General features: G+C 35.8%; 1 protein-coding gene across 15 annotated transcripts in view; it reads right to left on the minus strand.

Annotated features, from left to right (window-relative positions):
* The window catches only part of LOC140669659 (nephrin), a 380,112-nt gene that overhangs the window by 68,913 nt on the left and 296,241 nt on the right, over positions 1 to 14,958 (minus strand). For all 15 annotated transcript variants that reach the window (XM_072899677.1, XM_072899676.1, XM_072899679.1 and 12 more), the window contains one exon: positions 7,913 to 8,042. In XM_072899677.1, the coding sequence (XP_072755778.1) occupies positions 7,913 to 8,042 (130 nt within the window). The remainder of the gene's footprint in view (positions 1 to 7,912; positions 8,043 to 14,958) is intronic.

Genomic DNA, 14,958 nt, shown 5'->3' on the forward strand with positions numbered 1-14,958 from the left:
ACCCTCGGCCAGACCTCCTGCGATAGCGTGACTTCCATAGCGTTCCGCAATTATCCGGAATGCGAACTGGCCAAGCGGTATGTGTGTCGTTCTATGCTAACTTCCTCTAGGTAACTTTAACCGCTTTTGCGCGCAAAAGCTTTCTCACTTGACTCTCCTTCGACCGCTTGTTTTTTTCTATCTTGCGGTATTCTTCCCTTTTTTTTTTTTTTTTTTTTTTTTTTTTGACAATTCTCGTGAAATATGCAATGCGTATCGCTCATCAAAGTCGCGAAGCCAAAATGGATAATCGCATTATCAGGCAATATCAATGCGTCGAGAAATTACCATCCGTCACCGTCGTCAATCGTCGATATTTTGCGAAGAATTTTCCTGACAGGGATTTTTTACCCATTACGCGCGGCGCATTTTATCAAAGGCTTTCAATGGTAAATTCAATCAAAATTCGTCAAACCGAAATGACAGCTTCCGTGCGTGTACGGATGACTAGACGGACCGACTGGCAGTCCGTAGACGGACAACCATGGCCCAGCTAATAGCAGTTACGAGAGCAGTCGTGTAGCGAGACAGAAAAAACGTGATGAGACTTCTAAACGTTAGAGGAAGAGTTAGATTTAAAGTTATATTTGGAAATATCGATAGTGCAGGTAGATTTTGGGAGTCCGAGAGTTTGAAAGTTCAAATAAACAACAATGATACAACATATATACATCGGAAAAATTACGTAGAGACATACATATATAATGTCATTATTTTATTTGTTGTCTATTATTATCATTATTCTATATTAATATCTTTGATTATTTTGTAAAACATTACGTTAAGTTAAAGTTTTAAATGTCAGACGAATTAAAATATATTTTTCTTTCTTTGAACGTTTAATTAATATGATTAAAGTAAATGGAAATTTTAAAAGTTTTTCTAGTTTCTTTAAAATTTATTTTTTTTTTTTAGAGAATATCTTTCACTTTGATTTAAGTTTAATAAAGATAATTTAAATAAATGTATACTATAAAAATTTATTTTTAGAGTAATTCTAAAGCTCACATACGTATTTTTACGATATAAAGTCTCTAGTATGACTCAAGTTGATCTTGTAATTGTCTTTAACAACTTATATTGAGAGAAGAGTAAACATTGCTCGGTATGGTTCGATCAATACGCTTAAAGACTTAAGTCTTACATTTTGCATTGTCTGGTGGACTTAACTTTGCCCAAAGTCGACGTCTGACTCAACTCGCTATAGCATCACTGTGTTTGCCCGACTGCAAATTCGGCCCCACCCACTCTACTGAAACCTTTACTAAAGCATACACACATACGTACCTAAAATACACATGAATTATACAAACACACAATGTTTGCACAAAGACGAGAAAGATCGCGCGAAAGTGACAAGGAAACATGATGTTACATTTCTTCTTTTTATAGCTTTGTTTGTATTTTCGTATGATATACTGTCACGCATACTGTCAGTACGTATCGATCAAGTTATAGTCAATTTAGTTAAATATTTTACATCCATCAGGATAACGTAGACTTGTTAATCTTCTTGTATATCGAAACATAGCTGATACTAATTATAAGATAGAACAATACGGAGTTTATTCTTATCTGTATTTTCGAAATTCGATTAATCAAGCGTAATTTTTAAATCTTTATCAACCCTTTTCGAACACATAATTCCCAACAGTTCTGACTTGAAAAATGTGTAGGTATGATGAAAAGAAAATTATATTAATAGCAATCAATAGAATGTATAAAAACGTAATAAGCGTTGACTTGAGAGAGAAAACAAGAAACAAACGTGTGTAGCGATACGAATAGAAATGTCAATATCTCCTTATGTATTCCGCTTGAATATGATGCATAATAAATCATAATACAATGAACTTATAATGTCAGTATTAGCTCTCGACACGTTTCATTATGTACTTCCTCTTTCCAAGCGCACACAAAGGACATTACGTATGCGGCGCTTCCCCAATTGGCTTCCATGCTAAAACGTTTCAAAATTTCTGCTCGACTCCCGCATGGGAATGTGCAAGCGAGTCACTGACAATAAATAAAAAAAAAAAAAAAAAAAAAATAACAAACGTCTAGTTTTGCATGTAACATTTTGCAACGGCGCACGCGGAATGTATAGGAACCGCAACTCTTATGTAATATTTATACCGCGGGAGAGTCATTATGTGTACGTCTTCCGTTTGCGATCCCTCTTTCCTCGATCGCGCGACTGCCTTTGTTTCTATTTTCGAACATTCAGGTGTATACGATCGCATCGTGGTAACGGCTAAGGAACGAGATCGGCGATAATTGCCAGTGAAATAGTAATGCAAATGTGCGATAGATTAGCATGTTGGCGTACACCGGCCGGGTGAGAACTGACGCTTCTTCCCCGTTTGCACGATACGAGGAGTATAATGGCTTTCCGATATTTATAACGGACACTCGAGAGGAAGATATCGCCTTAGAAATCTCTATTTTTAATCGTAGCGAATTATAACGTGTCTCGTGTGTAAATTCTTCGAAAAGAGTATAGTTTTCCTTGTGTTTCAAAAGGGGATTATATTTTATATATCCTCAAACTCTTTAGATTAACTCCATCTTGAATATTAATGTAACGTCTCATAAACGCCGTCCACAGTAAACTTTTCCATAAATCATCTCGAGAGCAACTGGAAGAGGTATATAAAGTGAAGAAATATTTAGTGAGTTTGCTTCATGAATAGTAATCGCAACTTTAAAAATATATCCTGCTCCGTCAGGCGGAGACGTGATTATAAAGATGAAAATGTAAATGTTACATTGACGTCATCCCGACGCTTCTAAAGCAGGCAAGTTGATACCACCTGTGATTACAGGATACATAACGAAGCGCGTTTCGTAATAACGCAAAATGCAACGATCGCCACTCACCGCATGTACGAGTGCGCGCGTGTACGAGATTTGACGTTAATGAAAACGCTCGCGTACACCAATTCAACTTCAAATTGAATTCGTTTATGACATTTCGTGACTTCACAGAGAACGATGCGACAACGAAAATACAACAAAGAGCTACAGCGAAATAGTCGACGTGAAATGAGGTTGGACTATCAGAAATTGGGATATAGTACACGTATTCTGCATTTAAGTATATCTCGCAATAGTAAGACACATTTACAAGATAATGTAAAATCGCCACTTATTCGACCGACACTCTTTCTCAATCGAGTATTTAATATTAACGATATTCTTTAACCGCTCAATTAAAAGTTTAAAGATTAAAATTATTTCGCTATAATAAAAAGATTTTATTCATAAGATTTCATAAAGCAAAGTATCTGTATAAAGGTTCAAAAGTTTTCGGCTCTACGGCACTTTCGTGGTTTTCAGGAATTTTAATATAACATTAATAACGTCAATATATATTGACTTTACCGAAGTAGCGTTATAACAAGGTGCTTAAAAGTTTGCGGGTTTCCGAAACAGAATTGATTATGATCGCATAATACAAAACTTGTAATGCGATACAGCCGATGTAAACTGACATTATACCGAACAACATAGCCAAGCCTTTCAAGCCTTTCGACATCATCAAAAATAGAAGAAGAAATCGTGAAATTAGGTCAAACAATGTAATTTGAACACGCGATAGCAATGCGATATATTATTAGTTTATATTGCATTATTTAATTACGTCATAAGAGATTGCGCAATAACTTTCTTTAATTAACAATTTACTTTAATTATCATTTCGTAAGCGACAATATTTTGTGCGTTGCGGTTATTTTCAGTTTCTCAAAGAATATAAAAACATGGTAGCTATCAAAATTTCAATTTTAAAGAATTTGTAAAGATTAATGTTTATATTTATATCATTATACATAGACTCCAAGAACGTATCGACTTTCCGTTTAAAAAAATTTAATTTATCTAGCAGTCCTTATCGATTTACCGGTATGTCGAAAGTAAAATTACTGACAAATCAGATATTCACGAATAAAGCCGAAAATAGCTAATATAGAGCAATTTTCAAGATACATTGATTCAAGACAGGAGAAAATATTACACATTGACATGCTCTTTTCTTCAATTAAAATCCACTTTCTTTATTTACACATTATTATTTTTCTCACATTCCAGAAGTTGTCAATCGTAAACCATTTATCGAAAAATGATACGAAAGATTTATCGAATATTACATGTCGAAAGATGCCTTCTTTCAAATTAATTCAAATTTCTACACTTCTTATGTTTCTACTATAAATGACATTTGACATTAACACAAAATTAGCATCGCATACGATTTACGACTGTATTCGGCGCAAAAGCTGCGGCGAAAATAACGATCTACATTTTTGTTCACAAAACGCGAATTTCTTCTCTTCGTGTTCCTGTCGGATCGATACGACACACGGAGACGTACAATGTCATCGTCCCGCGTGGTCGGATATATATTTATCGACTCGCGTCAATTTTACAATCTAACGTGATTTACGAGGTGGATCCACCCGCGACGTTTTCAATGCCGGACGAAAACCGTTAGGGAGAAAATCGGTTACGTGACGAATAACATACGTACTGCGACCGTGAAATATGATCGACATTTGTGACAAAGTAGCTTCCTTTAAATCGCGCCACCGACCTGTGCGATACACCATTATCTTGCGGAATGTCTTCCAATATATGCCTTGTATACATCACCAGTTTTCTTCCCCAGTTTTCTCATATCTTTCTTTTCCTTCGAGCCCGACTCCATCATCTCGCGTCTGCGCTTTAGCCAAGTAATTCCGGGAAGGACGACCCACCATCGAAGTAGATTCACGCGACAGAATTCATCGATAACATCAGCTATCCGCGGCGGAGGATATGAGCGATTTACGATTGCCGCCGGAGTTAACAGGCGGAAGTACATCGATGTTTACTTACGCTTTATGCGCATTGTAATTCCCACGGCTATCTCGACACGCTAGTTTCCCATTAATCGATACTATATTCGCATTACCGTAATGAAAAGAGCGACGTCAAGCTGATTAGCGCGAATTAACTTGATTAAGATCGCGTCATCTCTCGATGGTCTGTAAATTAATAAGCGACCATAGATCTCGCTGTAAGCTGCAATATTCATCTATCTATTTTAGGACGTGGCTTTAGTAACTATTTCATAAAGTATTCTGTGATCCTTTTCAAATTTAGACATGCCAGACAGAAAGCAAAACTTTGTGTGCGAAACGATAGCGAAGTGAAACAGGCAATTTCAATTATAAATTTTAATTGACGATTTGAAAATAGTTACTTGAATAGAGAAAAGTCACTCTTGATGCCACAAATGCTAAATTTTCAGATTTAATTTCTATTGTACATATATATATATATATGTGATCTCTGACTTCAATATGCTGATGTGTATGCAAAATTCAATCTTTATCTAGTATTTACAGTATCGTTCTCTCTTTATTTCTCTCTGTTTATTTATTTCATATTTTTTCTCGTGACAATTGTGTTTCGAGTCGAAATAAAGTCCATGATTAAAACTTCTTACTGTTAGTAAACAAGGTTAATTACTTTTATTTATTTAAACATTAACCAAAAACTACCTTTATCCTCCTTTTTCTCTTTGAGATTTAAATATATTATTTCGTTTTAAATTTCTGAGCTACACATTTTAAAATATATAAGAGTTCTAATAAAAAGATAGAATAAAATATTAATTTTTTTCCTTGACCAAAATTTTTTCTTACATATGTAATATTTTTCTCATCCTTTTTAACGCAATTTGTAGGTATATGAAACGCACTCTCTGTGCGCGCACGCATGTGTGTGTATTTCTTCTATTTCTTAAATATAAAAATATCTCATATGGGTCGAAACGAACAGTTTCTTGTCTGCGACTTTATTCGAGGGACAGACAGCCAATTGCGAGGAATAGAGAAATTTATCTGACGAATGCGTGACTATGCAGCCGATTTGATTGCGGTCAGCGTATCGAGGAAAATGTCAAACAAACGACCCGTCGCTTTTTCATTCGGACTTTCAATTCGACGTTGTGAATTGTTGCTCGCTCGATCCGACGATTTTATCTGGCTATCGCCGGCGTATCAACGAGCAATCTTTTAGTAGCCGATACTAGCGCGAGTACTTTTCCTCGTGCGATCGAAGAATAATATTTGCAACATTTTCGCGGTAACGAAAAATGGCCCTTTCAAACTACTACTCTGGAAAACTGTCTTGAGGAGAAGCGCACGGTAAAGGCGTTTCCGAATATTCACTTAAACTTATATTTGCTCCGTTATGTATTTACATTTAGGCGTTCGGCGTAATATCAAAGACGCAGCAAAACTTTTAGGAAACTTTCGAGATTGACCCAGGAAAGTTTGGAAGGTCCCAGTATAACCGATTCCCTTTCCTTCCCCCTAACTCAGTTGCTATTTGTTTTATGCTAACATGCAGTTAATTACACCGATGCCGGAGTTGGTGTTTGGGATGCTTGATTATATTTCGCGAAACTGCGTTTAATTGCATTTTCATATGATTACGAGAAACTTACTTTGATATTAAAACGAAGACTTTTCGAATCCTGAGATTAATCGATTTTTATGATCCCCAATAAACAAGCGGAACGATTATTAGATATAAAGAAAATATTCCTTCTCTTATTTTACCTAATATAACATGTAAAAAAATTAGAAAACACAATACATGCAAAAAAATAATGGCAGACCTATTTAAATTTAAATTTCATTAGTCAGCTGGCATAAATACGCCACCCTCCCCCCTCCCCCCTCCCCCCGCTTAATACGCTTACAATAATTATCCGGCCGGTGGAATGTTTGCGGAGAGAGGTCGTAAATATGAGAGTCACCCTTAGCCGACCTCTCTGGTTTGTATTATATTTTTTTGCTCTTGCCGTTGGATTCGTGTGCTCGGGCGAGCTCACATTTTTGCAAAGGGGCCGGCTCGTATCGGGCGCAGCCATCGAGAAATCGACGTCCAGCTCGCAATACACGAAAGCGGTACACGCGAGTGTAACACGCGTGTGAATATCGCTTACGTGGACCAAGCTTGCGCGGGACTTCTTCCTATCGTCGCCCTTATCGTGACGTTTAACGAGCACGGGTCACGGGTTGTATTATCCCAGGGTGGTTCGCTTTTTATATGACCGCGCCGCGGTGTTAACTTTAACCCCGATAGGGGTTAGGAGGGACGAGGAGATAAGTGATAAAGGCGAATGCGAATGAGCTCAGCGCGAAGAAATAATTATCAATTAGATATAAAAAAGCAATAAAAAAGAAACCACAAAAGTTTTTATTGTGCCACTTGACAATTTCGTAACGGCGCACCTTACTCGCCATGTTCTACATCTAGAGTGCTAGCGTTATTTTTTTATACGATTTTGTACGTAGCAGTAACTTTCAATCCCAATGTGGCAGGAAAAGGTGAGTGATAAAAGTAGGCAAACGACATGAAAACGAAAGAAATAATTAACCATTATATCCATTGAATAAAACACTGGCTCTCTTATTTTCTCTCTCTCTCTCTTTCTCTCTTTTTAATCTTATACATTCGTTTTGCTTTTATTCTCGTCAATTTTTATACATAGATATTATTTGAATAGATACCTATTATTCGAATAAAATTCGAAACTGTATTAAACGATGCTGCAGCTTTACATATTTGAAAATATGTCGAATTGAATTTCGGTATCGATTAACCCCGGAATATCGGTAAATTCTTGAAAACTTAATATCCTGTTAAAAAAAATTACCGCGAAGCGAAACAGAGAATATATATATATATATCAGATACGGCGTAAACTATGACTTTATATATAGTCCTACATTTAACGATTCTTTACATGCGATGCACGTTGAGTTGTAGGGTTCTTGTTCTGCTCAATAACCATAAGAAGCAAGAATTAAGAGCTTACCTGTAGATCGGCATGACGTCATTTTTGTACCAGACGACCAAGATAGCAGAATCGTTGCGATGAGGTGGACGAATGTCGCATGGCAGCTCAGCTATTCCACCGAGAATCGCTTTTACGGACAATGGCGGTCCTAAAACATAAAATACTGATTAAATAGCTGTCATCTGCCATTTTCATTGTGTGATTCTACGATTTTAAAAATTTCGAAACTAGCGTAGCATTTTTATTTCTTATATTGTCCACTATCGGCAATAATCTTTATAAGATGCGCATTATATATTATTAATTATGTACGTATAATATGTAGAATTTACAAGATAAATATTACGAATTAAAATTTGATAAAAAACGATAAGGGTTCTTAAATCTATAACCCACATATAATATAACTATAGTAAATGAGTAGTACGATATTAAAACAGAGTTTATATTTATATAACTATCACGTATTCGCAAAAATATAAAAATATTTTTAATCTATTTTAAATTCAAATATATTTAATCTATTTTAAATTCTCATTCCCGATAAACTTAGATTAATTCAGTATAAATAAATAAATAAAATAAATAAAATACAGATTTAAGCATAGTTAAAAAAATCGAAGTAAATATTCAGACCAGTGCAAGTTTCTGATTAATGTTCAAAGGCTCACACTAATCTGCGAATATAAGTAGATAATTAAAAAAACTTTTTAATTATTCACAAATTATTGTTATGTAAAATTTTTGACATAATTTAGATATAAGGAAAACTAATTTTACGAGAGGACTGGATGGAATTACCATCGAAAACTATCAACTTATATATGTACATGGAAGAACTTTATTTATTGGTAAACAATATAACTTTCTCAATGTAGGAATGTTTACTAAATAATCGTTTTGCCTTTCTGTGTGTGTACGTCGTCTCTCTTCCTGTCTTTATTCCCTTTTCGATGCTTTTAGAGTAACGCACTTCTAACTATGCCATATTTGCATACCGTCAAATATGTGAATAAGGATATGTACCTACTGCTATTATATAATAAATGAAAAAAATATTAAGAACACAAAGGTCAAGGTCGAATCTAGATCTATCGTTTGATAGATACATGGTTTGCAAGTATACTATTATATTCCCTACATTTTTCTATATTTATCATAAATATCTCACGATGATAATTGGCTGATATTTTAAAAATATCTTGTTTCATAAAATCTATGTTTTTATTACCAAATAAGAATCCGAAGTAAATCGTTTACTAAAATACTTTAATAAACAAATATATTAAAATAATATATTGGAATGTGTGTACAGAGAACAAATACATATGTTTCTCACATTTCTCAGGCAAATCATTAGTTTTACATTAATGTGTGAATTTGAAACAGTAAATTATATTCAAGTATCGATATATTTCTTGCCATTTGAGTGAAAAGTTCTTTAATGGGAAATCTAAGATTCTTAGTTGCAAACAATCATTGAATTAATTGATACCAATCTAATAAAATTCCAGCTATACAGCCCAATTTTCTAATATTAAAGAGTAATCGGCGTTGTATATTTTGATATCGTTAAATAAAAATATTTATGTATTGATTTTTATTATACAGCAAAGATATTTTATTAAACATTATCATTCTTTTCAACATGAATCAAAATCTGTAAAAACAAAATCTTTCTTCTCGATAATTTTATTTTTTTGACTGTAAATATAACATACCTCTCACACACACACATACACACACGAAATAATTTTAAAAATTAATACAGACAAACATCAAAGGAAAGAGATTAATTTCGTTGATTATTTCGTTATGCAAACGAATAAAGATAACCAGAAATATATCTTTTTTATAGATACATATATAACTGCAGTGATTAGTTTGATGTTAAAAAGTTACATTACCATGCAACGAGTTTCATGTTCAATAAGAGATCTATGTTATTGCTACTCTTATATTGCATTAGCAATAACTTTGAGTGGTTATTTCCGACGTAGGAAATCCGTTTTACTTATAAATAACAGCACTGACGCAGGTGCGACACGAAAGGTGATTGCATTTCGTAGATTTACCCGTCCTTTACCAAGAAACGTATACACGGTCGCGTATTACGGCATATATAGCGCACACAGATCGCATCTACTTTCAACTTCAATAATTTTCTAAATTATGCTTTTACGTTTCGTGGTACGTATTTTACAATTTTAGAAAGTCGACTACAAAGTTAAAAAAGAAAATGCTGAATGATTTATTTATAATTAAAGTACTGCGCTGGCGAATCAATTGTCGTAATTAAAATATCACTTATGCAATTAAAAGTATCGGCTGCGTTAATGAAACACGATATTGTCATAATTATTTTGCATTTGATGAAGATAAAATTAAATATTCAAGAAATAATAATCGTCATAAAGTTAATTCGATACATTAGTTGTAATAGATTTAAAAGGAAGATCCGGTATTCAGGCGATTTACTTTTACGCGAAATAACGAAGAATTTGTTGAGAAATAATTCCGCGATATATCGACAAAATTCGTGCCAGTCTCTCCTATCGAGATGAATGATCGAATATTTCCGAGATAAAATAAAAAAAAAAAAAAAAAAAAAAAAAAGTAAATTCAAATGACGAAGATGTTGGCGTATGCAGAACAAAAGAGAGGTCACGTGACAATTTCGCGCTCCAGAAAGCGTTGTTTCCACTGGACTTCCCGGACATCGTCGGTCTGGGTCAGGTATTGAAGGATCGGCGAGAATATTTGCGGAGGAGATCGGGACGAGCGACGCGGAAGAGGATGTCAGCGAGAACAACGCGCGCCGGAAAGCGGAAACGGGGATGTATATATACGCCGGTTGTCCGAGCGTATTAAAACTGAGCGAATCGCGGATGGATTTTCTTTCCAGTCTGTCAGCCGTGGAGGAAAGGTCGATCCGTTCGCTCTCTTGCCCCGACGATGGTTGAATTTTTCCAAATTCCTCTCTCGATTTTTCGACACAGTCGATCGATAAAAGAATTCGCGTCGAGATCCCTGACTTTGTTTTGATTGACCAAACTTATTTCCGAGACAGAGTGTACATAAAATTCGCTTCAGTAAAGCAGCAACGATACCATCGATCGGCCATTACTAATTTACTTTTTTCGATAACTACTACGGAAGCTATTGATTTTGTAAAGCACCGCTAGGGTGTAATGTCTGCGAGTGTGTCCGCTGGGACAGAAAATATTCGTTGAATATAGTTTCTCAAGCTCCCAAGATAATTAATAATAATATTTTAATACGAAACGTTCCTTAAGAAAAATGATTTTTATTCTTAAAACATTCCATCACTGTATCTTTCGATTACTTCAGATGTCTTAATTGTCTCGTTAATTTTTTATCAGTTTTGAAACTTGCTTGAAAATGTATGCAAACGTGTAATTGGAGATGAATACTTTATAACGAGAAAAATTTTGAAGTGACAGTCTATAAATTTTCAAAAGAGGTATCTTAAAGTACATTATATACTAATATACAATATATACGTATGTACATTATGCATTAATATACGCAGTTATTAATTCTTTTACATCTTAAGAATGCATAGAATAACATTAATTATTTTCGTCTCATCTTCTTGAAAATGTGTTTCTCCCTCATTCGCGGCAAGCAATGCGATGTGCAAAACAAAAGTGGCGGGCATTCTATTATCAAACTTGGCGGAGCCTTTATCTTGCTTCGTCCAATTTCTGAGTTTCTGTCATAAGAGTCATTTCTCTTCCTTACATTTTCAGAGCCCCATGAGCGATAGTTCGCACGGCGCGCATATTAGGTCTCTCGTTCCAAGTTTTGAATTTTTAAGCAGAATTTTCACTCTGTGCCGCCGTCACGGGAGGGAATATATTATGCAGTCCCTAATTTACCGTCCTAGCGCGCCTCAGCCTCACGGAACGGAGAAACGAGTTTACGCGAAGGAACAAATGGAAGGCCATGGTGCCTACTTCATGGTACCGCTTATTTGAGCATTCTTTGTTTCGCATCCAACACAAAATTTGCCAGAATAAAATTCATTGTGTTCAGTCAATTATATTTTTCATAAATTATATTCAATTACAAAAAGGAGCATATTCATTTCATATTTATTTTTTTCGTCTTGTATTGTTTTTTTAACAGGGTGTCTTACATATTGCTGACATGGAATAAATTAGAATTGAGCTCGATGCCACCAAAATTTCAGTCATTTGACATGTACGAGTATTTACTTTAACTTAACGATTCTTTATCAGACTTTTTTAATAATCTTCGAGCGTTTCAAAGTTTCCGGTGAAACTATTTTTAATGAATTTCTACGGTGAGATTTTGCCCGTTTCAAATCTGTGACAACGTCACCGGCGTAGAAAAGTGTATCGAAATTTTACCGTGTAGGTGTTTTGATCCGGCGCACCTCGATGGATGGAAATCCCTTTGGCGTGTCCACGTAATATAAAACACACATGCGAGAACCGAGATATCCACGCATCGTCGTGATAGAATTTTACTTTCCGAGGTGCGCATTAATTCCCTTGATTAGATTACACGAGTTCAAGTTCCTCTGTCAACCGATCTCGCGAGGCATATAATATCCGCGCGTGCATATCGATCTCTGGGATTATCATACATGATTAGAATGATATACAATAGTTAATTACTTTGCGTCGAGTTCAATGCATTCAGAGTAGACGGAGACGTTAATTAAATTTGCAGGTAACCAAAGTGGTACTACTTCGCGCGCGAGCTTCTTTTTTCGCGCATTATACATTTATACTCGAATAAGGGGCAGCCCCCCTTTCCCTTTCACCCTCGCACAGTCATCTTCGCGCCGCGTGCTCTTCCATTTTTCTTACGCCCGTAGTTCATAGAGTTAACGTTAACGGTGTTACCCGGCACGTCGGAAACGCGCGCGGATGCTTTTACCCTTACCTACCTACCTACCTACCTACCTACATATATCTCTACGTACGTGGGATCTCTAGTCTCGCGTGTACGCCGCTGTAAGCATATAAAACAACGGTTTTCACGGCGCCCGCTAAATTTCCCTTGGGCTGCCCGCGGTGCATTATGAGTCCTGAAGGGTGGCGGCAACTGTGGATCGTTCCTGTCGCGCATCTCGTTCCCGTGCTCTCTCCTTCCCCCTCTCCCCATGTTGTTACCTGCCCAGAGGGTAACAGCGCGCGACAGTCGCGAATCATGCTGAAAAGCGTTTTGAAAAACAAAAAACAAAAAAAAAAAAACCGAGGGCTTCTGTGATGCGCCGTCTGCCTATTTGACATACTTTTGAAAAAAGGAACAACAACAAACGAAAGAGAGAGAGAGAGAGAGAGAGAGAACCGAGTGAGTAATGAGTCAGTATACAATCCCTTTCGACGACTGGCAGAAATTCTTCCTAGTCTCGTGTTTCAATGATGATTTTTCCAAACGACGGATAAGCATTGCGCTCGTACAGATTACTTTGTAAAAGTTGTTTTGCTATCGCGATGAAAACGTCGCGTTCTTTTTTGACATTTGTCTCGTAAAAATCCTCCCATGCTACACCTCGTGGTTGATGAATATTCATTGGAAAAATTATTACGCGGTGGATTAGACTCTACGCCGTAATCGACGTTATATCGAAACGTTTCACCTTTCCTCAAACTAATTCGAAATTGATCTTCTACAACGACGTGAAATAAAATTTTCGTTCCATATCGCGTTGCAGACATGTTGGAGTGAATTTCCGCCTCTCTTTCTCTCTTTCTCTTTCTCTTTCTATGAGAAAGAATAACATTGCGTACGTGATACTACTCCTCTCTTCTTTTTTCCTCCCCGGGGATCCAATTTCGGAAAGTTGTTACACGGCATGCAACAAACTAGCTCGCGAATTTCGCAAATCGCAATCCTGATGATTAATCTTCGAATATCGGGACTAGTATACGAGAGATGCGCAAAAACCGCGTAAAAAAATATATTTCACGTACAAAAAAATATTCTTAACAGTTTATTTTAGATATAAACCAAAAATACAGAGGAATTGTTATAAAAATATTTAGAATATAATGTATATAAAATTTTATTTTGCAACTCGAACGCTGAAACATGAAATATCGGTTAGCTCTGTAGATGTAACGTTGCCGTTCTTACCGGATAGTATTATTAAAGACACACGCGTGTTACGTCAAAGTGACGATTCTTTTGGAGAATTCTGTCGGAGCAAAGCGTGCTTCGCCAGCACGGATATTTACCGTGTAACGTGCCCCACCGGGCACGAGAGGAAAGTGATATCGTCGACGCAGCGGAAAAGCCGTGCTTTATGAAATGCTGCTGAATCGACGCTGCGGTTTCCGTACCTAGCGCATGGGTTTACACAAGTTTTGGTGAGCTTCGGGAGGAAATGGGTAACAAGGAAAGGTTGTCAGCGAAAATCCGAATGGACCAAGAAACAAGATCGATCGCGAACGATGAAAATTCTACGCGTCACAACCGTGCAAAAATCTCCCGTCCGAGTCGTTTCTGGTCTATTTTAGAAAAAAAAAGATGGCAAAAATAAAAATTATACACATAGTCTAGAGAAATTTGTCAAAAAATTACATTTTTTAAATAGATTTTACATGCATATATCACAGTGCATTCTACATAGTTGTAATATATTCAGAGCGTTAATTAACAAGAGTTTCAATTTGCACAGTAGTTTCCAAAGCATTAAAGCAGTAACAACGCAAATTAAGGGCAATCTGCAAGCTAACGATCAATGTACAATGTGTATGTAACTTGGAATTTGTAATAGCTGCAAGATAATAAATATATATATATATGTCAAGCTAAAAATGATTTAAAAACAGAAGCAACTTTTTTCTCTCTCTCTTTCTTAATATTTCTAATCAATTTTTTAATCACGTTGTCACATACATATAAATATAAAAAAATGAAACTAAAAGACATTTATTATTGCACGCAACATTGTACAATCAGATTAATAAAATTTAGTACAATAATACTACAATGTTCCTCGAACGCTTTACGATTGCTGATTACTTAATCGCGCGATAGCGCTATTTCGGTCTTTATGTTGC

The sequence above is a fragment of the Anoplolepis gracilipes genome, chromosome 9 (genome assembly GCF_047496725.1).
Source record: "Anoplolepis gracilipes chromosome 9, ASM4749672v1, whole genome shotgun sequence".
Lineage (NCBI taxonomy): Eukaryota > Metazoa > Arthropoda > Insecta > Hymenoptera > Formicidae > Anoplolepis > Anoplolepis gracilipes.